This window comes from Lampetra planeri, chromosome 16 (assembly GCF_965212315.1).
Source record: "Lampetra planeri chromosome 16, kcLamPlan1.2.h2, whole genome shotgun sequence".
In the NCBI taxonomy this organism is placed as follows: Eukaryota; Metazoa; Chordata; class Hyperoartia; order Petromyzontiformes; family Petromyzontidae; genus Lampetra; species Lampetra planeri.
In genome coordinates, this window is record NC_136122.1 from 5,687,391 (window position 1) to 5,713,360 (window position 25,970).

A 25,970-nucleotide genomic window follows, 5' to 3' on the forward strand; every position below is an offset into this window, starting at 1 on the left:
TTCCCCTACCCACAAACCACCTCTCACACGGGACAGTGAACATATCAACTCCTGTGCAATCATCTTTCAATGGACGGAGCCTCGTTTAACAAGGGCTTTGCAGCGTGACCACGCCACCTGCTGTATTGTTTGCAACGATTTATCGCTGTAGAAAGGTGACCGCTTTGGCATACGGAGCCAACCGAATTCGCACGGTTGGCTGCGTAAGGTGCGACAGAAGTTAAACATACAAAAGGAATAATAGCAAAAGCAAGCCTTTCGGAAAATAAACAAGTCTGAACCGCTGCTGCTCGCTGGTGTAATGAGAAACGCAAGCGGATGTCTTTAGAAGGAACAGTAAATACACATATGTTCAATGGGCATTTACCGGTTTTTTGCTTAGAGCAGGGCCCCGTGGTTTAGAAGGAGTGCTCTTGTCAATAACATCTGGTAATTCAGCAGCATTTGTTTAATAATCCTGACTCTGCTGATGAGACTCAGAAGGTTGAAACCAGTCCAAAACATGCTTTTCTTCCTTTAATAAATGCCCGTTTGATCATTGCAGCGCGGAAAGCCAACAGGCTGATGGATTAAAACATAATTTGTATTTATTTTTCACGGACCGGCTTTGTGCTCGTACATATTTGTCCGCTGGGTTTATGGCAAAACAAATGTTCGCCGCCGAAATCCGAGCGCGTCGTTAGCCCGCGCGCTTTCCCCCCGCCGCCGCATTCCTGTGAAATGACTGACACCTGGTTGCACGTTCACAGCAGGATTTCGTGCTCCTGAAAGACAGCCAGGGATCGAGTCTGACAGTGGAATGCTCCCTGGAGGCAAGGGCTGTCTTTCTCTTCCTTTGCAGGATGCGCGGCAGTGGAAGTTCCTGGTTTATGCCGATGGCTAATTGTTTTGTGATTCCCTCTTTCATTCTTTGCATTACCCGCCAGGCAAACGGGAGAATGGTTGATCGCGGGAGAGAAGAATTTGGGTCAGAGCTTTTAATTCGCTGCTTGTGGCTGTAATGGAGAGGTCTTCGGCATGGTGACGGCTGGTGGAGGCTGCGTGGTGGCACGCAACTGCAGTTAATCTGGATTCGGATGGTCTTTCTTAATTTGGAGCTTTCGTGACTGCAGGGATTACTCTTTGGTTCTTTCGGTAAAGTCACGTATAAAGATAAAATAATAAATTAAATAATAGCATACTACGACGTTTCGATTGCAACACAAGCAATCATCATCAGGTATAAAAGAAATAGCAACAAGAATCTAACCAGAAAACTATAGACAGACATATAAGCAGACAGACATCACAAAGATACACAGAGAGAGAACACGCATCGGCACAAAGAGAGAGATCGTCTCTGTGACGAGGCCTTAAATAGAGAGAGGGGGGCGGGGGCGGAGAGAGGGAGGGGGCAAAGAAAAAATTAGCATGTCAATGAAGGGCAGAGCAAATCCCGCATGAGCGCTGCGGGATGGGCCTTTGTGACATCGGCTGAAGGAGGCGTGGTGGCGCATAGGGTGTTGGTAGTGGCTTGGAGTAAACGGGCATGTGGTGAGGATTCATGGGCTCGAACAAAGAACAATGCAGATGGTAATGAGCGGTGTCCGGTTACCGTGGGCAGGTAGGGAGATCGCGTCACCATGATAACGAATCGGATGATAGTTGGGTTGTGGAGACACGGAGCAGCTTTGGTTTGGAACTGCGCCCGTGCCAAGATGCAGTCCAATTGGCCGATACAAATTTAGTGGCCTGTGCACATTGGAGCACTTTGTGGCTGGAGGTTAAAAAAATGTAGTTCCAATGTCAGAAGAATGGCAGCAGCAAAGAAAAAACGAAGCGTTCTTAAAATGACATTTTAACCACATTCGGGTTTAATTGTATGCCCTTTGTTAATACGCTGCTGGATTAAATCTAATCAACGCCACGTCGATCACGGGGGCTATTCGACCACCATACTTCCCCATTCTGGCCAGTGTGGGTTGATACAGGGGAGGGGAAGAGGGCAATGCCAGTGCAGATGTCTCTAGAATGGACCAGGTATATTTACGCATACAGTTTCGCTGATGTGCACGTGTATTCTTACAAGTTAAAAGGAAGTGCCCAAATAATATAGTTTGGGTCCTGAGCCAGTGGTTTAAATTACACATTTGCATCATATTTACAGTATTTATGGCCAGGATATATTTTGGAAATCGCTATTGACTTCCCACGAAGTGTTACCTATGTTATCACCCCATAAGGATGATGGACAGTGAACTACAACCCGTAAATTATTGTGCGTTCATACACAAATAATGTGTCTCAATGTACATTTAAATGTGTATATAATATGTAATGTAGATGAGGGTGAATGCATGCAAGTTGGTGTATTGACACACCCTCGTTTGTCGAATTTAGTCATGGAAGATTAAACCGAGTATTTAGCAAAAATCGAGAACACTTTTTTCAACGATATTCCGGTCCATGTTACAAATACAACGCCTCGCATCGACGGCTCTCCGGGACAAACACACGAAGACATCGGATATGTGAACATCGATGTGCACGTGCATAGTGAGCGGAATAATTGGCCGGATATGCGACGTTATGCTTTAATGATTCACTTAAACCTGATGGTGCATCGTGTAAAGGGGCCGTCCATAAATGACGTCACGCACCTGGGGGGGGGGGGGGAGTCAGACATTTGTGACGATGTGTGACGAAGGGGGGGGGTGTTTGAGAAATGTGACGTCACATCAAAATGCGAAACTTTAAATAAATATAGACAACACGTTCTACTTAATTAAATAGACTTTTAAATAAATGTTTGCTCCTACAACATCAGAGTGCAGCGCCACATTAAATACGCACTACAATGACAATAGTTTAAAGCGATTTGAAGCATGTTTTATTTTCAAAATGGAAATATGGTTTTGGGGGGGGGCAGAGCTTTGTGACGTCATATTTGAGGGGGGGGTCTGACTTTTTGTGACGCCGTGTGACGAGGGGGGGGGGGTCAAAAATCGCGTGACGTCATTTGTGGACGGCCTCTCTGGCGAAAAGCGCCCAGCTCCGGGCAGACAAGAGAGAAAATACCCGCACAGACGGGGGGGGAGTGAGAGAGATTGGAGAGAGGTTTGCGATTGAATGAGAGGGAGGAGAGAGACAGAGAGAGAGGGGAGGGATTAAGGGAGGTCCACAGAGAGAGGTGGGTGGGTCTGTAACAGTACAGTGTTGTGCGTGTGTGTGTCTGCTGTCCACAATACGTTTCAGCGCGGTCTGTTCAAGACACTCACAGAGAGGCACTGAGTCAGACGGCTTCGGGAGAGGCCGCCGAGCGAGATATTGTGATTTTTAAAAAATCGGAGGGTTTCGCGTGAATTGATGCGTATTTAGCTCGTTGTTTCAAAGTAGACCGGGCTCGCCGGTAAGATAACTCAAATGAAAAGCCCCTAACGTTTATTTTTTTTTTAACATCTCGCAGCGAGGTTCATATTGAACACCGCTGAGTTGGTGGTGGGTGAGTGGGAGCTGGTGGGTGAGTGAGTGAGTTGGTGGTGGGTGAGTGGGTGGGTGAGTGGGTGAGTTGGTGGTGGGTGAGTGGGTGAGTTGGTGGGTGACTGGGTGGTGGGTGAGCTGGTGGTGTTCAACCGCACCGCGAGCCGAAGGACATCTCGGCAAGGGAGGAGAGAGAGAGGGCAAGAGAGAGCGAGAGGCTGCTCTGGAACTGCCTGTGCGGGGATTCTTACCCTCCCATGGCACGTGGACTGCTGTAGCCACACGCCACAGTAGTAGAGGCACTCGCGAACGAGAGCCGAGCAAGAAACGCCCGTGCAGCAGCAGCAGCAGCCAAGAGAGAGACAGACAGACAGCATGGTGCTCCAAGCCATGGGGAGGCTGTTCAGATGGTGAGTTGGATCACGGCAGAGGATGGAGGTCTTGTGTCCGCTGTTGTGCAGCCTTTGTGAGTAAGCGGTGTTGTGTCCGAGTGTGAATGTGTGCGCGCGCGTGTGTGTGTCTGTGTGTGTGTTTATCTGTGTGTGTGTCTGTTTATACGTGTGTTTATCTGTGTGTGTGTTTATCTGTGTGTGTTTATCCGTGTGTGTGTGTGTGTTTATTCGTGTGTGTGTGTGTTTATCCGTGTGTGTGTGTCTGTTTATCCGTGTGTGTTTATCTGTGTGTGTATCTGTGTGTCTGTTTATCCATGTGTGTGTATATCTGTGTGTGTTTATCTGTGTGTGTATATATGTGTGTGTCTGTTTATCTGTGTGTGTGTATATATCTGTGTGTGTGTGTATATATCTGTGTGTGTGTTTATCTGTGTGTGTGTTTATCTGTGTGTGTGTGTGTGTCTGTTTATCTGTGTGTCTGTGTGTGTGTCGATCTGTGTGTGTGTTTATCTGTGTGTGTGTTTATCCGTGTGCGTGTCTATGTGTGTGTGTCTATCTGTGTGTGTGTATCCGTGAGAGCGGCCTTCATAGGAGCTCGCAAACAGCACTTGCCCCAACAATCTGTTCAGGCTACACGGGGGATATTTGTCTTTGTGTCTCCCCACCACAGCTGACACCGGTGGCACACAACACAATATTTTTTAAAACGGTGGCGGTCAACCCCTAGGTCGGCTCGGCCATAAATGATCACCACCTAAGTTGAGATGTGTAACTATCAGCAGAGGAGTGACCAAGGCGGTGGGGAACAATGGTATTTTAGGAGTTGTATTGTTGTTGTTGTTTGCTTCTGATGGCTATGCTGTCCAGGTAATGTGTGAGCTGTGTGTGTCTGTGTTTTTTAAGGGCAGCTTATTTGATGTCCACGCGTGTTATGGATGTTTGCAAACACCCACTTTGCCCTACGGTTTATATAACGCGGGGATCTTCATGTGTCTGCATGTGTGTGATATTCTGTACGTGTGTGTATCATTTGTGGGGAGCGGTGGTGCAGCGGTTAGCGCGGTACGATACGAACCCGGCGACCCAAGTTCGAATCCCACCCACGACACGGCCAACACCGGTGACGATTGTCTGAACCGGTCATGGGTCTCCCCTAGGTCGACTCAGCCTCAAATGCATACCTGGTGCGGTGTGTAAACGTCGCCACTTGGGAGACAAAGGCGGTCGGGCGTGGTGCTGGCCACCCACCCCCCTTCATAGGTGCTACTCGCTAACAGCACTTGCCCCAACGGCATGTTAAGGCTATAAGGGGGATCTTTGTCTGTATAATTTGGGGAGCGGTGGTGCAGCGGTTAGCGCTCTGCGAAACGAAGCACGGCGGACCACGAGTTCGATTCCCGCTCACGTCCAATGTCATTGGCAACCCTGAACCGGCCCTGAACCCCACCCCCCTAGGTCAACTCGGCCTTAAATGAGTACCTAGTTGCGATGTGTCAAAATCAGCGTTGGGGATACAAAGGCGACCGGGCGTGGTGTTTGGTCACCCTGCGTGTGCCTTAATAGGTGCTCGCTAACAGCAACAGTCTGTTAAAGGCTGTACGGGGGGGGGGGGGGTCTTTGTCTTCTTGTTACTTTGCATGTCGTGTCTACGTCTGTGTATCAATAGGTTATCGCAAACAGGACGTGTGCTCTCCCTGTGTCGACCTACCTACCCATTCACCTGCAGAGTAAATGTCCTCATCTCACCTGTGGCTCCATACCCCCTGGTGTCGTTCCACACACAACCTACAGTGCTCACCTGCCTTCTCCTCACCTGCCCGTTCACATGGAGGCTGACGCTGAATATTTAATGGCTGGAAAGAATGCCTCGGTTTAAACTCAATTCACATGGAATGATGGATGGGATAGCCGCGACAAATTAGACAACAGCAACACACACTCCCCCATGCCTCCTCACACTCATCGTTCAGACAAATAGCATACATTTAAATGACAGGGTCGATTGCATATCTAGATAATCGATTCGATATTGCATTGTGATAGGGGCTCTGCATTGGTGAGCTGTTAAATCCCTCGCCTGGTATGCAGGAGGTTTGTGGATTCGATTCCGACCCTGACGCCTGCTGTATATTTGGAGTTTGCGTGTGTCTCTCTCTCTCTCTCCACGTTGGTCGCTTGGATTTGTCTCCGGTTTCTCAGGGTTTTTTCTTCCCCCCTCCACATTTAGAATCAACATCACGCGTTTGGAGTATTTTGCTGCTCAACATTTCCACGTGATGATGACAAGCCACTTTTGTTGAGCCATTGTTTTGTGGCCTGGACGCTTCTGAAAAAAATCCACGTAGCTCAGCGAACCTTACCTGGTAAAACAACAAAATAGTTTAGTTTTTAGTTTAGATACAATATTTGACGGGAAACATTTCATTTAAATTCTCCACATGTCTCCCACCAATCAATGGCATTTATCTCATCAGCCATGATCAATCCACTGCTGGGTGAAGGGCCCTGCCCAATCTCAATATTGTACACTACAGAGTTGTGCACCTTTCAAAACTGATTCGCTGTCTCTGATGTGCTCACAAGAGAGGATGGTGTTACCCTGTGCATTGTGCCGTATTACATTCTGTGCAATATACACGTCTTTCCCACTTTTCGGAGTATTTTTTGTCTTCGATATAGATTTTTTTTATAGCAAATACAGTTCTTGTGTATGTGTTGGACTATTAGAAGAACGACCACCAACCCCCCTCTCTCTGTTTCAAATGGAAAATATGCATCAACAAAGGGCTGCGTTTACACACAGCGGCAGCGTCTGTTTACCACGCAAGCCAATGAAGGCATCTGTTAACACACAAAGACAAAGGTCTCCCGTGTAGCCTTTATTGACTTATGGGGGCGTAGAGGGGGTGGAAGGAAGGGGATGTTAGCGAGCACCTATTAAGGCTGAATTGCGTGGTGCGCTGGTGTGGTCAGAAGCGCACCCGGGCCGTGTTTGTCTCCCTAAGGGATGTCTCGAACCGCTTCAATTGAATCACTCAAAATTGAGTTGAGTCGTCGTTTGGAATCGAACTCTGGTTAATGAGTTTGTGGCGCAGTGCGCTAACCACTGCGCCACCGCTCCGCGCACCCTCCACCTCACCCACACACGCACATGGATAGGGTTTTTACTATTATAATACTCGTCTTAGTAATTTGTTTATCTGTGTTGCGTGCGTCAGTTTGCTGTGATTACGACGCTTTAAGTGCAGGCAATCAGCATAAATGTCTCTTCTCTTAGCCAGGTGAGGGCCCGTTGACATTCATTATCTCTCGTTCAGTTGGGAACAAGAGGGCATGTAGGGGCCCTCAGTTGGTGCCTCAATCGTTTTGACTTTTTAAGTTGTTCTTTCGAAATTTGACATTTGAGACCAATAAACACCAGAACACAATGGCCAGCTTGCAGTAAAATGGCGAGTTCAGGTACACATCGCGTTGAGATTACAACTTCAGAACGTGTTTCTTCTGGACTTGGGGTTTTATTTTGTAGCTACAGTATATCATTTTGTGGGCGGTAAAAGTTATAATGGGACATGGATAAAAGTGAAACATTTTAATTGGTGAGACGAGTCATTTGCCCTGCTCATGATTGTAAAACAGTCCTCGCAAACAACAACAATCGCCATTCGTCACTAAGTGGCGGTGAGGTCACCACGGCGCTTGTGCCAGGCTATGTACACTTGAAGTCCTAGCAAAATGCACACACACGTGCGCACTGAAGAGTGGCTCTTTCCCTGGGTCTTAAATTTGCATCGCAGGGCATTCTGACCCAAACAAAACCCGGGTGGGGGGGAAGAGGGAGGCCTTCCCACAATCTCTTGCGCACAACATTTGCTTGACTCCAGCACTGTAGGTTCCTTCATCTTTCAACGGTGGGCGACTTTCCTGTCAATTGCCCCCACGCGGCCACAGTTCCATTGAAGCTCTGTAGCTGGGGACGTGACGCACGCTCCACGTTGGACGCACACGAATCTCATCAGATGATCGACGTGCACTGGATGAACGACGTGCACTCGGCACACCTCCAGGGAGATGGGAGGAATGCGTTTTTGAGAAAAGCTCTGTGTGGCTGCCTCCCATAACTACGTAAACACGAGCGGAGGCTTTGACTCTCAGATAAGCCTCCCAATTAGGATGCTGGTGGGTTATTTTTCTAGTGCACGTCGTAAGCATTGGTTTGGAGTCTTGCGTTGGCAAAAGTCGCTTTTTTCCTTGTCATTACATAAGTGACCCTTTTTCCCCACGTTTTTTATTTATTATCTTGGGTTTCTTTTCCCATGCACAGCAAAAAGAAATTGATTTCACCTCCCAACTAAAACTGGAGATAGTATATCTTTTGTTCCTTATTCAAGGAATTTGTGTGTTTTTCTTTAATCTAAAATTGGCATGCACACACTGTTCAGCTTCTCTTTCTCGCAAATTCCAAAAAGTAGACGCACTTAAAATTGTGCTCACAAAAAACCCGGCGTTACGACGCCTCCGCAGATCTATACAGTACATACAGACAAGCGCTTTGCAACCGGCGCAATGCTACATATGTATGTACGTTGAACTTCTTTCGCACCGTACGTAGCCAACCATGTTAATCCAATTTGCTACGGAAAAGAGCCAGCTGAAACGCCACCGTGTTTTCCGCAATTATGGAAAAGGAAAGAATACTGTTAGGTTTTTTCGGTAAAGTCACGTAGGTAAAAAATAAAATTAAAAGTTAATAAAAGTAATAATGGAAATAAAATAAAATAATAAATCACGATATATTTCGGAGGCAACACAAGTCTCCGTCATCAGGTGGGACCGTCACAGCTAAAATTACTGCATTACTGCATTTATTTCCATTATTACTTTTATTAACTTTTAATTTTATTTTTTACCTACGTGACTTTACCGAAAAAACCTAAGAGTATGAATCCTTGCAGTCATGAAAGCTTCGAGCACAGACGAACTCTCCTCCGTGCCGTTCAATGTCCGATCCAGCCCCTCTCCCCTCCCTAACCCCCAGCCCTCCCCTCTCCATTGGTCGCGACGACGCAGTACCAGCGGCAGACGGACGTTCGGTGTGCCGCGTAGATTGAGCGAGCTCGAAAGTGTGCCGTGGAGTGAACAATGCTTGCGAAGCGAGGGGCTGCTATGTAACAGCATTGTGTCTGTGTGACGTTTTTTTTAGGTTCAATATTACTTCGTCGTACACTATCAGTGATTACTAATGATGCCGCCGTGACGAGATATTTAACCACCTTGTCTGGTATACAGGAAGTCGTGAGTTCGATCCCGACTCTGACCCATGTGTATTTGGAGTTTGCATGTTCTCCCTGTGGTCGAGTGGATTTTTCTCCGGGTCCTCCAGTTTTTCCCTTCACATTTAGAATCGACGTGCGTTTAGAGTGTTTGGCTGCTATACATTTCCACGTAATAAGCCACTTCGTTGGGCTATCATTTGTGGCAATGTCACATCTAAAAAAAAAAGAGAGTGGGCCTTAGTTGGTAAAATAAAAATAGATTTAGTTTAGTTGAGTAAGTAGCCTTAGAACAGATGATGCTGCTTTTCATGCTTTCTGGACTTTGAGAATGCAATATTAATTTCGTTTCCTTATACTGTTCATTGACTAACTAGTTGGTGGGCCCTGATCCATTACTGCTAGAAAATCCACATTGCTCCAGCAGGGTCCACACAAGTAAAACAACACTTCTGTAATGTGCATGTCTTGTTCAGAAAATGAAAACAAAAGATCGGGTGGGTTCATTTCTGCAGTGGGTTCGTGACTTTATGTGGGGGGAAATTTTCTCGAACACTCATTAACCCAACTCCCTTTAAGAGCTCAGTAAATGTTTGAATGCCCCTGTGTTATGATTAACCTGACCGGCGGGGAGGCTTCTGAGGAACATGACAGGGTCCTTAATTTGCATGAAAGGTTATGAGTGGTGATGTTTATTTTGGTTGTTCGTTGTGTGTTTGTATGTGGCTGCTGATTTGTGTGGCCGAGCGGTTGTGTAGCGGATAGCGCACTACACTTTGCACTACGCTTTGCACTACGCTTTGAACCCGGCGTCCCCGAGTTCGATTCCAGATCACGCCACCAATACCAGTGACGATTATTTGAACCGGTCCTGGGCCTCCCCTAGGTCGACTCAGCTTCAAATGAGTACCTGCTGTGATGTGTAAACATCGCCAATGGGGAGACAAAGGCGGCCGGGCGTGGCGCTGCCCACCCACCCCCACGTGTGCCATGCCGGGGCGCGACGATTGCTGCGGTGTGATTCCAATCGAGTAATTTGCGGGCCATTTTCCGAATTTGGCAAATTTGGACCTTGACACTGGCACGCAATGGCCTGCTCGCTTCGAAAGGCGCCAGGGGGTATTTAACGTCCACTGAAGCGAACGGCGCACAGCAGCATTAACCAGGGCGGCCGCAGGGTATCGCACCGCGAACCCCCTGCAACCAGTGGTGAACGCGCGGCCTCGGCACATCGTAGCAACTCGCGAAATTTCCGGGCAGGTGAAAATGATGTCCACCTTGCGGTGAGACTGCAATGAATCATCCACGCGGGTGACAGCTGGCTCAGCATTGGTGTCCCATATGAATGAATGTGGAGGTGAAAAGTTTACTGAAAACAATGGGGCATGAGTCATAACAAATGGGTCGGTTGATGACTGATGACTTACGTCGCAGAGTTATTATATAGTATTATTATATATAGTATTATTATATATAGTATTATTATATATAGTATTATTATATATAGTATTATTTTAAAATCGGTGTCCCCATGTCCAAACGAGCGTTTAGGCAGTGCTCGCCTCCTCCATGGATGGTCCTAAGCAACTGGTGGCAATTCCACATTCGTGTGTCGAGGACCAGTATCTCCGTTGTTGAGAATAACCGCTGCTGACTTCATAGTAAAGAGTGCCGCCTCACAGGGTGGTTCTTATTTTACTGGCTGGGAGGGAATATGATGACAGTGGTGGTGACTGTTTCGGTGCTGATGATTATTTTGCTAATGATAGAAATAAATAAAAGGCTTTACCCTTCCTGGCACATATACAGGTGCTAAGATGTTCAAGCACCAAATGGTTTAGCACTGGCGAGACAAAGCAATGAAAGAGGCTCTCTCTGGTGGAGGCCAATCGGTTTCAAAACATATTTGTTTGCATGTTTTACAGCAAGTGTGTAAGGTTATTGCAGGCAGGTGTCTGTTTGGTGTTTGAACATCTAACGACCTGTGGAAATGCCATAAAGTTTATAGACTTTTTCTTTTTTTTAATCATCTTGATACTGCCCTGGCACAAAGAGTCCCTATAGACATTTTGCTGATGTTTATAAGAATAATGATAATCGCGATGGCTGGGATGATTTAACCCTAACCTAGATTCGAGCTCAGGCGTTCGAATCCATTTCTTCACTCATGAGTTAGAGCGTAATGCCAACTGTGTAATGCCAACTACGTATAGCCCTGGACGTGTATGTTTTTGTTCTGTCTTCAAATGACCACATACTGTCGTGTGCGTGTGCACATTGCCTATATTGTGGGAGCGGTAGTGTAGCGGTTAGCGCGCTTCGCTACGAACCCAGTGACCCGAGTTCGATCCCCACTCACGGTCAACACCGGTGACGGTTATCGGAACCGGTCCTGGGTCTCTCCTAGGTCGACTTAGCCTCAAATGAGTACCTGATGCGGTGTGTAAACATCACCACTTTGGGAGACAAGGACGGCCTGGTGTGGTGTTGGCCACCTTCCCTCTCGTGTGCTATGGCGGCCTTCATAGGTGCTCGCTAACAGCACTTTTCCCAACAGTCTGATGAGGCTATATGGGGGATCTTTATTTTGTCTATTTATTTTCAATGGTACACATTGGCGTGACCACCACAGCTGGGCTAATGGATTCTAATCCAATGAGGAAGCCTCACAAAGAATTAAAGGGATCTCTCCGGATTTGAGAGGTTCTTGATAAGTAGGATGTTCTCTCTTAGCTATGTGTGCTGCCCATTTTACGCACCAATCATTCAATGACTCGGAACTGGGGTTGGTGGGACACGTAAAGACGGGGCCAGATCGGCATTGCCCCCCCTTGAAAATTCAAATGGAGATAACACTTTGGGCCAAATTCACATCTTGACGCAATGGCAGAACGGTCACGCATCGGCGAGTTTTGCCAAAATTGTCCCATTTTTGACAACAACTATAGTTTAGAGTGGGTTCATCACGATGGAAATTGGGCCATGTACCTATTTTTGACGGTGTTATTTTTTATTACGACTAAATTGTGTTACAGAATTACAAAGGAGCAAGTACCAAATCATGCCTATGATGAATACTGTATAAGAGGAAGGCCATGGTCAGAAAAGTCAATCTGCACTACATGCAAAAGGCATAAGGCCAACAAGGGGATTTGATGGCTGGAATCGGTAAAACAGATGGACGAGTTAACCTTTCTCTTGTGTAAATACTGGACTGCATAATGGATGTGACCCTGGCTATAAAATGTCTGACCTCAGAAGGCTGATGTGTGACTAGCTTAGGAATTCCACGAGCCCTTGAGAGCCCCTTCCGTCTTTTATTTGTGTCTCTTTCCCCCCAATCCAATGCAGAGTGCGCTATCCGTGTTGTGTCGTGAAGCAAAGAAGCCGTTCGTAAACTCTTGCAGTGCATTCCAACACCCTGTGCTCGCGAGCAGTCCCACGGAAGTGGAATTCACAGAACTTCTTCTGAGACTCTTTCCAACGACCTCTTAGGGGGGGGAAGTATTTTCCCCAATGCCCTTCTACAGAGTAATGTTCGTCAACTTGGCAAACTTATATGTTTAACTCGCAGAGCTGAAATGCAGAGAAATTAAGCAAAAAACCAAATTTGGTGGGTTTTTTTGGGTGCATCACTGGTTAGGCGATCAACTTGAGGACCCTGCGTTTACTCGGAGGCTGCTGCCCAGATTTGAATGCAGGGTTTCAGCGGTGCCAGCTCAGCACACTGAGCTCTTAGCTCCAAGTTGCTCGACCACGACTGGTCCTCACGTGTCATCTTAAATGCAGCGCTGATTGAGTTCTTGTGTTACGCGATTAACAGTGAGCACATTAAGGTGTGATTTATTTAAACTAGTCTACAGACTTTTTTTGCAACGTTAGACGTAAAAAAATGAGCCCAATGAATAGCTCACATTTGTTTTGTTTTTTAAAGGAGTACATACAAGACAGTTTTACTGGTACGGTCATTACTTTCGTACATTTAATTAACTGTACATTAATACCCTTGAAAAAATATATTCACCCATTGTGGTGGTTACAAAGAATAATGCTTCGCCCCAAGGCTTGGCTTTGGCGGCCAGTGAGTGCGATATTTGTTGTCTGCTGACTGAACACTCAGCTCGGTCAGAAGGCCTTGAGTTCAAATCCCGGTCAGCGGGTCCACTCAGCCCATCATCCCTTCTTTCGAGGGTCAACAAATTGAGCAACTGTATATAACCACTCTGTGGGAAGTCTTAACGCTGGCCGTCCTTTGAAGGGATGAACCCTGTCATGGAATTGTGGGAAATTTCCACTGCTGTCTCAGCACCGCCATTGGAGATGGGTGTCGTGCCATTTATCACTTGAGCAGAGAGATAATTTCGTTTTCTTTAAAATGAAACAGACGGAGAAGGGAGGTTTGTGTGGAATGAAGAGGGCAATCTTCAAGGCCAGAAAGCCTGGATTTGCCTAGCTCTTATACATTGGAGCGTAGCATATGTACAAAAGCAATCTTTGTTAGCGGAATTTGATCTTTTTGGAGCAAACGCTGTTAGCGAGTACCAATTAAGGTCCACAAACACACAAAAAGGTGATTATGTCAATGTGGGTGGACTCCTGGGGCAAGTGCTGTTAGCGAGCGCCTACTGAGACTGCAAAGGGGGACGGGGGTGGTGAGGGGGGTGGCCAGCACCGTACTTGTCCTGCCACATTTGTCTCTCCAAGTGCTGACGTCAGCCACAATAAACACCGCATTAATATTAAGCTCGGTCAACCTAGTGGAGTCCCACACCAGATTCTGTTATGAGAGTGTCTGGAGATGGATGTGGATGCTGCAATTTAGATGTTACATAAATCTGAATTGTAATATACTGCATTGTATGATAGTTGATATGGATCTCATGATTTGTCTCCCTCGCGATTCAGTGAAGGTCCAGATTCAGGGGCACATTTTGATTCAAGGAAACTTTCTTTAGGTGGTGTTGAATGTAGCCAGCACCTATTAAGTCCTGCTCGACACACACCAACAAAGACAAAGATACCCCCCCCTATAGCTTGAATGACATTTGGGGCAAGTGATGTAATCGAGTACCTATGATGATCAACAAGGCACAAGAGGGGGTGGTGTGGCCATCGCCGCACCCGGCCACCATTGTCTCCCCAGAGCAGATGTTTACGCACCGCACCAGGTACTCATTTTAATCTGAGTCGACCTAGGGGAGGGCCCAGACCGGTTCAGATATTTGTCACTCATATTTGCTATGAGCGGGAATCTAACTCGAGTCGCCAGGTTAATAGAAAGGTGCGCTAACCACTGCACTACCGCTGTCCATACACATGCATAACACACACACAAACACACACGTGCAGGACACGCACGCATTCACATAAACAAGCGATCGTGGTATTTTTCTGCCTTTGAGGGTTTATAAAATAAAATCGAGCCGGGGCATTGGACCAGTCCAATTAGGGCCCTTTCTGGCCGCGGCGGCGAGGCTATGCTAACACGCGAGCGACCGGAGCGCGAGTTAGGCGCCAGGCATCCCGCGTCAGCTACGACTGAGCACGGCGGCGCGGCGCAATAAAAACACGGCGAGGCTGAGATTTGTCATATTTTTATTACCTCGGCATTTCGGTCCCGTCGTGTATAATTACGGAGGCGGGCGCGCATGGCGAGTAACTGAAGACGCTTCTCGTTTACCGCCCGACTGCGATTGTGGTTCACGCGGCAGACTGTGGCTCATTGCCTCCTTAAAGGCCGACGCTGCCAATTTTAACGAGTCTAGTTTTTATTTAGATTTGTCAGCCGCTAACGAATCTCCGGTGCTCCGTTTTAGAGTGCTCCGCTCGCAGTCGCAAGGGGTCGCAAGTTCAAATCCCAGCCAGGGGTCAACTCGGCCTATCTTCATAACCAAACCCCCAAGGGGTTGCCACATTGAGGGAAGGCAGCAGTGGTTGTGTCACAGTGGGGTGAGATTGACTCTCGTCAAGGAAATGTGGAATTTTCAAGGACGACGAAGCAGACCAGTGGCGACGACCCCTAACGCTCATTTGAACAGGGGAGACGCTTTACTGTTTTTTTTCTGCTTCGGAAATTAAACCCAGGGCTGCTTTGTTCATTCTCATCCGCTCCGTTTTGCCCTGTCCATCAGTGCGGGCTGGTGAGGGGAGCACATTAGACCAATGACTCGGAGTATAAATGTTTAGGAAACTGGACTGTGATCTCACTACCTGGCGGATGTGATGGGTTTTTTGAAGCGGCGGAGGTATAAGGTGATTATTGTAAATTTACAGCACAGCCGGACAGAACTCGTGAACGTTTTAGCTTGTAGGGTGAAATTGCACTTGCGCAGAATGTGGTTTCAGAGGGTTATGGGGAAAGTTTTTGGCAGAGCTTCTGCAACATTAAGCGCAGGGTTGTATTCTGGGCAACCTTTCTGCATGTCAATGCAGTTCAACTTACTTGCCTTTATTTAACCTCGTGAGAGACAAATCTCATTTAGCAAGTTTAACGTGTTCAACTATCGTTATTGTTTTTACCCTGTGAGTTGCCAGCGATGGTTTAATTCGAAACTCAGGAGAATAATGATTTTCCACTGGGGGTTTTATTCCCCCTAGGTAAGTCCAAATATCCCCCATATCCAAACGAAAATTGTGCAATGCTCAATTTCATTGCCTGCCTTAAGCCAGTGATGGTAAAATTCCCACATTCCTAGGGGGTGGGGGGGGGTCTTGTCTCTTCATAGGACAGCCACGATTGTTGAGCTTCTGCAAAGCGGTGCTCAACTTATTAATCCCAGAGTAATGATGGGGGGTGAGTCCGACCTCTATCAGGGATTTGAACTCCTGACCTTCCGATGTTGAGCTGAGCTCTGTGAGCACGGCAACACCGAGAAACAATTTATTATAGCTTGGTTGCAGCCCTTCCCTTCAAGATGACGATGTGACATGGAACTACGATATGCACTGCACAGCAAGCACTTACACACGCTTGTAAATTGAATGGTGATGTCATCTTGCAATGCAAAGCATGCTGGGTCTGCTATTAATTCCTCCGTAATTTTTTGATATTGGCAATACGTTTTTTTTTGCACCGACTGTACTTTATGAGTTTGAGAATAAGCCGTAAAATGTTCTGTCCAGCCGTTACAGTTCTCGTAAACAAACAATAAGGACGCCAAACCATGCATTTCCCGTACACTTTTGGTAATTCCCCTTAGAAACTGCCAGAGCGGCCATTATTGGAAATTGAGCCAATGCCCGATGAAAAGTGCTCTGGTGCTAGAAAGCAGGCTGGCTCCCAGACATTGTGTAAAATAACTATTTACCTTCTCATGTGTTTTTTTTATTCATTATCACGAGTCGTGGCTATGATTCGAATCGCAAATGAGTTAATTTGTTATTCGCGTTTTTACCACCTCATTTGTGTAATTTACCCACTTTCGTTTGCCCCAATAGCCTGCATGTCACATTGGCATTTGATTTGTGTGCAAGTTGTTTTAAGTCTGAAAAAAATCAATTCGTACACGTGTGATTCGATCGTGAGCTTTACATGACAATTTTCGTCGATGAATTGATGCATCACTACACCCTCTGGCCAGACATAACACCCAGCCAGCTACCATAGCAGCCACTTATATAACCCCCAGTGGTGTACAGTACCCCTAAAGCCCCAGTCGCGACACTGAACCTCGTCACCAACACTCTCCTGGCAGATCTGAGGTGAGGGGGGAGATGACCCCCTCCTTGAGACCTCGAAAATGTTTTTATTTTATAGATATTCACCAAAATAAATACATTAAAAATACTTATTTATTCATCTAAGGCCCTCTTTAAAAGGCTTCAAAATGCCGAGACGCGCCCTCCCAATGGGACCTTTCTCTTGGTTCCACCTCGTGTTTATAATGTACGCTGACCCATTTTTTTCGTTAATCTACTCGTGTATAAACCCGCCTCACTGCTGAACATTTGAAAGTGTATACGGTGTTGCCAAAAGTCAGTCGATGTTGTTTCCCACTCAAATGTACATGGAGCGCGGGGCATTTCCTGTTTATGGTTCTGAGAAAGTGGCACAAGTAGTGACAACTTAATTAATATAAACTGTTATCCGCACTTATCTGTGATTTTACCCACACCGAAAGCGACTTTCTAATACTCGCGATATTTCCACGGATGAGAGGAGTCGTCCTATTACCCGCAGGGCTATCCGCAAGTTGCAAGCGCTATGCCATTACTCCTATTATCCGTGATTTATTTTGGTCACGGATAAGAGCGAATCCCGACAAGTTCATCCTTTCACCCGCTTGGTTATTTGCGAGTAAAATCACGGATAACCCCGTGGATAATAGGATCCGCAACATTGGTCCTCCCCTATCAAAAAGAGTTGTCCTCCCGTGCAATACGGTTTTATACCCGGGCTGTAAGCTTCAACGTTGGGTGCAGCGTTAGAAAACCGAATGAGGGCCACCTTTAAAAAAAAAATCACTCTACGTGCCCTCTACAACAAAAGCTTTCTTCCACAGGCCAACTGCAAGTTTAAATTCATTGGCTGCCATTGATGGCAAGTTTAAATTCATTGGCCGCCTTTGTCTCTCGTTTAAAATTTCCCTCCGCTGGCCGTGCAGTTTGAGCGAGGCAGGGAGGGCAGGGGAGGCAGGGAGGGCCGTGTTGTTCTGGACGTGCCGCCGAACCCTACCACCTCCGGCCGGTAAATTGTAATGCAAATAATCTGGATGGGCGCCCGCCCATATCCGCCACATTAGGTTTTATGCCTTTATTGCTTTTACGCCTGAGAATAAAAAAAAGAGCCGCCTCCTTCCTCACCTGACAATAATTAAACAGCAGTGACTTTGCAAACACCTGGATATTTCTTCCATCTGGAGGGGGGGGGGGGCAGCTTTTTGTCGAGAGAGCGTGCAAGGGAACTTTGTTCCGTTGGTGATGAAGCGTGTTGATGGGTCTCTGTTTGCCTTGACTAATTGCACGGCGGCCTTTATTTAACCACGGGCGAGAGCACAGCGATTGTAGTCGTACGAAAACCCGCATCCAAGACAACGGGGGCTGCTGTTATTGCAAGTCATCATCCTCTGCTATGATCTCTCCACTGCTGGATGAAGTCGGACTCCCCCACCCCCAGCCGTCACCGTTGCCCCCAAATTCTGCGATGCAACAACCCCGCTAAGGTCTCGTTGCGCACGAGCTGATTTCATCGCTCCATCTCCCCCCGGTGGACGCATTTCACCCGTCATTATTTTATTATTTTTGTCGATCAATCATCACTCCTTCTAGCAACGTGTACTGCCCAAGCCCCCTTACTCTATCGTCGCGCTGTGCCATGGCATCTTTGGGTGCTTCTCTGGTTTTAGAACGCATGGCTCACAGACTTAACCTCTTTGAGTTCAAATCCATCATCCCTTTGAGGTCAATAAAAATGAGTAACGCTTTTGCGGCACTCATTTTGCTGGAAGTCGACAGTTATTTTAATTTGTTCCTTAAACGGACTGGTCCCTGCCACAGAAATGTAGAATTTCCACCACTGCCCCACGACCACCAATGGAAATGAGCATCTCTCAGTGCTTATTTGCGTCCAGGAACACTGTGGCCTTTTGGCTTGATCACTATGCTGTGCTTTTTAGATTAAAGTCAGCCACTCAGTTGTTGACATTGTGAAGAGCGCTGGCTTTATGGTACATGAAGCACTTTGGTAATTTTATCAGCATAAATTGCGCTTTCGTAGGGGAACAATCCTTCACGTTTTAATGAGCTCATATCCCTCGGTCGAATGGCATCATCGCGTCCATCGAAACCTAAATCTGCATGAGCATCGTTAAAACACGAACCACGAGTCCTTGATCATCTCAATCCGGATTCACATCTCTTTGTGTTTCGTTTGTTGTCCTTCCCCGCACCTCCGATTAGCACAGTTGGCTACGTACGATGCAAAAGAAGTTCAACAAACGTACATACATGATGACATGGACAGAACACTCCGCTCTCGGCCATTTGCCGCACTGCTGGCGATGGGAGGCATCAGTTTTGTTTTCACCAAAACTTGGCAGGAAGAAAGGTAACAGTGTAGCCTTACGAATGCTTTCTCATGCCGCTGCTGGCAGAAGGCGCCTCCGCTATAGAGAGCTCTGGAGAGCCTCTCTAGTGAAGGTTAGTTTGAGGTGGGAGTTACCCATACTTTATTTGTTCCACCACTTGCTGATTGACTGCGGTGAACCCATTTGTCTTGCTGGGTGGACAGGTAGGAGGGAGGGGAGGGATCTAAGAAACTTGCTCCATTGTTTCAACTGCCATGCCAGTAGATTTCAAACTAAGCCAGAGACCTCTGGATTGCAAGTCCATTTTGTTCACCATTTACAGCACTGTGGCAGCAGCACCCCGAGTCACACCCATAGTCATCTTTGATTGTAAATCGTCTGCTTGTGCATTTTGTAATTGTATTTTTCAAGTCTTCAGTTCGATGGATTTTTTAATCCGGTACTTTGCGATTGTTCAGTTTTTTTGTTCTTGTTCGCCGCGGCCGCTGATAAAAACGTCACCGGCGGCGTTTGGTAACGTGATCGGTGGTAAGGAGCCCGTGAGATGGAGGTCGCGCTGGTGCGGGGAAATCTGGTGGTGCGAGCGAGCGGTGAGCGAACGAGGAAGAACGTCGGATAAATTCTCAGCGGGAACCGCGCAGGTGAACCGCGCAGGTGAACCGCGTGGGTTACCGCTCTTCGTTTGTTGTTAGCAACGACGGGGTTCGGTTGATCGTTAGATGCGTTTAATGCGCTCCCCCTCTCTCGCTCGCATTCCTGTAAATACAAAACCACCGGATCGTTATGGCCACTTAAAAATATATATATGTTTTAGAGTGGCATACTTTGCTTTTCTCTTCTGCTGGGTGCGACGATCGCAAACCCGAGTTGGGCAAGTACCCATCTCGGCTCATCGTAGTAGAAGTTTCACATTTCACATTCTATCCGTAAGACAAACACTGTTGTCTTCCCAGTTTTACTCGAATTGTTAACCTCCTATAGGAGGATGATTGGCTGAGTTAATTGGGATTTTACCTCGTAACTTTGCAATTCCTTGTATGATTTTATTTAGATTTTATTCTCACAAAAAAGACAAGTGAAGACAAACAGTGCAAGTAAAAGAAGGTTAAATGGTGTGCAGGCACTGGAGGAGCCAGTGGGGGTGGTGGGGTGGCACGTGCCCTCCCAATGATCCGATCGAAATCCCTAATTTCGATCGGATCATTGGGGTTTATTAGTAATAAATCGGCATTTTGCGACCCCCACTGCCACTGTGTAGCATATTATTACGTGCCAGGGACTCTATGAGATGATAGGACAATAGTCTGCGTCCGTAATTGGCAATAAGTAACGGCAAAGCAGTTGTAAGTGACTCACAGAATTGTGCGCAGTTGCGTATACAGTCCACGACTTCCCTGAAGGCATTCACCTTCTTCGAACGCGATGCCAATCACACACGGTTCGAATTCGACCCTCGATCGATGGCTGCGCCATCGACGCACACGCGTCAAATAAAAGCAAGGGGCAAGTCCTTACTTACTAACAACTCCTATAATTTTTCATTGTTGGAGGGGTTGCCCTGCCTACCTGAAAATCCTGGCTCCGCCATTGTGTGCAAGTGAAGTTGGAAACCCAAGAGGGCTTTTATGAAAACCAGCAAAAAAAAAGAACAATATATACACAAAACAGATTGTTCAACTGTCGGGTTCCTTGTTGAGCTTATTTTACTGTGATTTTCATCCTTATAAGGTAATGCCGATTTCACATATTTATTATATTTGACACAAGATTACAAGGTTTCCATCCGAGAATGTGTTTTTATGCCGCCATGAGATTTTAAAGCAACGTTCACAAACAGCAGTGTCAGAAGAGTGCGATGTGAAATACCCACAATGCCATGCAAGGCTCCTGAGTTAACTCGCTCAGAAGTAATACTTTAACTCCTTTCAAGCCCTACAAAATAAATTATAGTATCTTCACATATTTTTACCTATATAATATCATCATCACTATTATCAGCAGCAGCAGCCATGATCATTCCACTGCTGGATGAAGATCTCCCCAAGTCGATGCCACCCTCAACGTTCTGGAACAAACCTGCGCAACGCAATGGGAGGGATTTTTATTTAAATGAACGTTTTTATAAAATCGGGAAATCACGGTTTTCTTTACCAGAGTGTGTAAGTGCATCATATATTTTTTTCATTTGTCAGTGCCATCTTCCTCCGTGCACAATGGATGCACAGTAAACAAATCTACACGTACAAATCGGAGCCCTTTGTCCTGCTGCTATAATCTCGTATGCAGGCAGATAAAGCCATCTACAGGAGTGTAGCTTTACGGGCTGTAGGAGAGAGAGAGGGCTGTTAGTGAGCACCTCTCTCCGTGGATTGAGCACACAAGAAGAGGGTGGTGGTGTGGCCAAACACCACGCCCCAATCGCCCTTTGGTTGCCTCATCCTTTGTTTGCAAGAGTACACCAAGCTATTCATTTAAATCTGAGTTGATCTATATGCGGAGGCAAAGGAGATGGGTCAGATAAAGCCTGCCACTGCTGTGTAAGGTTGAGAATTGAACCCAGGTTGCCAAGATCGTAATAGTTCAGTATGTGAACAACTGTCATTTCCCCCACCAACACACACACACAAGGGCAAATCATCCCACATTCACAATTACCATAGAGGTTTATTGGGCCAATCAATGTTAGTGGGCCCCTGCTCAGAACCTATACGTACACCAATAAATGTACACGGTACCGGTCATAGATTTATTGAGCGGTGGTAGACAGGTAGGCGGACTGAGACCTTTAATAAAACCCAGGTGAGGCTATAAGTGTTGTTTTTTTTCCCAAGCGAGACCTGGGGGCGGGATAGAGAATGGCTTTCGGCAAGAGCTGAGTGGGAGAAGAGAGGACCCTACTCGACAGGAATTTCGCTCGCTCACAGGTCACACACCGCCCAGCGTTCAGTGACGTTTGTAATTTTCCCGGCAGGAAAAGGGGACAAACGGACGGACGCAGGCGGCCGCGTTTCAAAAGTTGCACAGAAGCAGCAGCCACCGCTGCGAGCACCATTACGTCATGCACGTGTGGTCCACGGGGAGAATTCATTAGATCCGCTAAGCCGTGGAGAAGAGCGGGTGGGTGAGCGGAGGGTAGGGGGATTTTAATTAAAATGCAGCCGGTGGCAGGGTTGGTGGTGAGATCCATCCCAGCACCCCCCCCTCTCCCCACCCGCCCATCAGTGCCCCCCACCCGTCCTCGCCCCCTGCTGGGATTCGGACAAAGGACATGCGCTGGGGTTAGAGGTGGAAGCCAAGAAGAGGGGGGCGGCTCGGTGGGTGGGGTGGGGGGGTCTTAGTGGGGGGTGTGGGGGGGGTGTCTGTCAGCCAAGGGGACCGGAACAGCGGCCGTGTTGAGTTGCTTCCAAGCAGCTGGCGCGGTGTCGCGGCTTCAAACGCGCGTCGGGTGGATGCCGCGGCCATCTGCTGAGAGGGTCCGGGGCAGGAGAGGGGAGCAGAGACGGAGGACTGCGTCGGTCTCGGGGACGGGCGATGTACACACGGACGCAGCGGAGACACGAGCGTGTTTAGACGGAAGCACGGATGGGCAACCGTGCAAGCGGGTCCAGTTGGACATAGGGACAAGGGCAGGGGAGAACGTGAAGGGAGAGAGGTGGGCAGCGTAAACTCTCAGAATGAGACGCACAGACGTTCACGAGGTGTGCCTACAAAGGCACGGACACGTCGACACTGATCGACGCAGAGTCGTGAATGAAACGCGCAAGACCACTTCGGAGACACAAATAGGTGACATCATCATCATCGTCGTGCTTACGTGCACATTGTCCAATTGCAACACAAACCCAACAATGCATTTCGACATGGCTCAGCTCAAACAATTTGTCAGTTGTGTGCGAGTGAGAGAAAGAAAGGAAGAGCGAGCGTGAGAGAGAGAGAGACACACAGACAATGATGTACACAGAGCCATTGATGAGACGTTTTTGAGACTGAATGACACGTGCAGTGGACAAGTTGAGGACAATAAAGCAAAGTTACTCGGAGGCATTGGTGCATCGAGTGCAACTGATTTCAATGAAGCATTCACTTTAATTTTGACACTAACATTTGTGGTATTTTGCCCCGTAGGGGAATATAGGCAGACGGGAGGGAAACTTGAGTGTGACCAATTTGAAAGTGTAAAATTACACATTCCTATGGCGGGAGCCAGCGTGTGTACGTGTGTTGAACTTCTTTCGCACCGCACGACGTAGCCGGCCGTGCTAATCGGAGGTGTGTCCACAGGATAGCCACTGTTGACTGCCCACATTGTGTCATGCATTTTTTTTTTATCAACGGACGATGGGCAAAGTCAAGCCCCAAATTGCATTGGAACTCGTAACCCTCCGACTGTGAGCCATGTTGAGCTGTCTGAGCGCCGTGCAACCCACGGAGGCGGTCGTCACACTCCTGCACCGCGGTAACAATCCCCATCGCCCGGGTTTCACATGCCGTACGATTCACTGCCGACGTGCCCTCAGCGCGTGGTTAAATTAAAGGACACCTTTCAATTAGCCGAAGCAAACAGAAAGCCATCGCGAATGCTTCACCCCGTTTGAACCGCTCGCTCGCAACACCGGCCTGATCCAGGGCAGGAAGATTGGCATGTGTGAAAATGAAGTGAGGGAGAAGCGGGAGAGGAGGGGATCGGTGGCAGACGAAATGGCTTCAGGAGCGCAGACACAAGTCGATTTGCTTGGCCAGACACAAGGCGTGTCCTCCCCCAGGCACGCACGCACACACGCCACCGTCTCATTACAGGGGGCCCTTTCCCCAACAGCTGTAAGTGTCGCGTGGTTGTTGCCGGAGGGGAGGGCCCCCACGGTTGTTGCTGGGTGCCGGTGGTGGTGGTGGCCGTTGGCTTGCTTTGTGTGGTGGGTACGAAATCTGGCTTTTGGCTGCAGCCGCTCGTGGTGGCACTGGGGTTGTGCCACGAGCCACGCTTTGTTATGGAGATTTGGGAAAGAAGTGGCTTGCCGGACTGAAACAAAAAAAATAAAGGGAACAAGAATCTGGTTTTGCAAAAAAAATGCTTTTCTGGCTGGAACACGGCGAGCTTTCGGGCGAGCAGCTGGCGAAGAGTCGTTAATTTCGTTAGCGTGTTTAAATGTTTTTTTGTTCGTTAAAATAGTCGACGCGCGCGCTAATGTTTTGCGCGTGCACTTACTACAAAAAAAAGCACGCGATTCGCATTCTTTATTTGAGAGGGGGCAGAAATGCAAGCGAATGTATTTTTCGACTGTGTTTATCTCCATCTGAAATATCAGTCTTTTCGAGGAACCCGCATTGCCGAGGTGTCTTGCTTGTGTCGCTCTGCTGTGAAAAATAGCCATTGCCCAGAGAGCATTAGGAGGCAGATTCCCACTGTGGTGAAATCACGAAATACCGTCGCCTGGCTTTTGCCGATTTGCGCTGTTGTTAATAATGGGGGGACATTGGCAAAAAAATTAGCACAAAATATGAAGAAAATCGACTTTGAGTCAAAATAGAAAACCCGTTCTCCAGTTGAAGTATATTTTGTTCGTAACACAGTGGCTGTTAATGGCAATATGTTCATAAAGCAATGTTCAGCTTCTAAGAGAGGCTTACGGTATTAATTTGCACACTGCACTGAGAAAATCCGGTGACCTGAGTTGTCTTCCCGGCCACGGCTGACGTGAGTGAGCGGCGAGAGATATCTGAACCGGTTCTGCCGCTTCTGTCACCAATCTGCACTGACGGACATGGTGAAACATGGTGAAACATCAGTTTAACACGTAGACTTTCGCGACCAATGTTATTCATAATCAACGTTTTTGGGTTTAGATCACGTTATTTATAAATGTGTCGTAACCCTCCACCACCCGACACGGCCAATCAGTAAAAATGTGTCACGTTGACAATAGACAAATAGTTCACTGCTTTAGCCCACCGGTGTGTTGAAGCCACAACATTTACAATTTGAGTACGACGTTTCGCTGGTAATTGCATCCAGCATCATCGGGCAATTCGCCAGAATGGTGAGGCTCTGCTGTGTCTCCCGTTCTTATATAGAGCAGCAGCAGGGTGACGTCATTATTAACCCATTAACTCATCAGGTGCAAAGATTCAAGGGGGGAGTGATTGTAATTATATACTAGATTAGTAATCAGGCTATTGTTACGATGCGAGTTGTAGATTAGTAATCATTTGGAATGTGTTTTATTGTGATTATGCTACATTAGTAATCAGTTAGTGTTTGTTTCCCTTATAAGGAATTGTAATGTATCTTATTTAATAATACGCTTCCAGGCCGCACTAAACATGGTGAAATAATCTCCAAAACAAAAAGGTGTTGTTGGGAAGCAATTGTTTGGCGACGGCTCATCGCGTCGCTGCCTTCCCGCGTCCTTGTCTGTGGATCCTCCTCGCTCCTGTTGAGTCGTTCTCTCCCTACGAGAGTGAGCAAATGTGCACCTTGTTACAAAGTTGACATTATTGTCCATCAGTGGATTGACATTATGGAATGTATTATGATCGCCGCCGCGTTATTTTTGTACGTTGAGTGACTAGGCATTTTCGAAGCAGGGTTCATGCCATGGAGGCGATTGCAAAATCTCTCATGGCTGTTGACCCCTGTGTAAGTTCGGCGGGGTGTCCCGAGCGCACAATAGCAACCGCGCGTGTCTTTCGCGAGCGAAGGCATTCGGAGATTGCGTCTCGAGTCCTCTTAAAGATCATCTGCGTCACCCCGCCAGCCAGACACGTCGGCGCGTCTGGCTGGCGCGCCCCCCACGGCAATCTCGCCGGCACAAAGGTGCCGCCATTCG

General features: G+C 47.4%; 1 protein-coding gene across 2 annotated transcripts in view; it reads left to right on the forward strand.

Moving 5' to 3' along the window:
• Nucleotides 1-25,970, forward strand: part of LOC144722955 (MOB kinase activator 2-like) — a 78,554-nt gene that overhangs the window by 17,519 nt on the left and 35,065 nt on the right. Inside the window, exon 1 of one of the 2 annotated variants that reach the window (XM_078601405.1) lies at nucleotides 3,183-3,869. The exons of the other annotated variant lie outside the window; for it this stretch is intronic. Within the exon in view, the coding sequence (XP_078457531.1) occupies nucleotides 3,835-3,869 (35 nt within the window). The 5' untranslated portion in view covers nucleotides 3,183-3,834. Of the gene's footprint in view, nucleotides 1-3,182; nucleotides 3,870-25,970 lie in introns of those variants that run through there. 2 annotated transcript variants of the gene reach the window in all.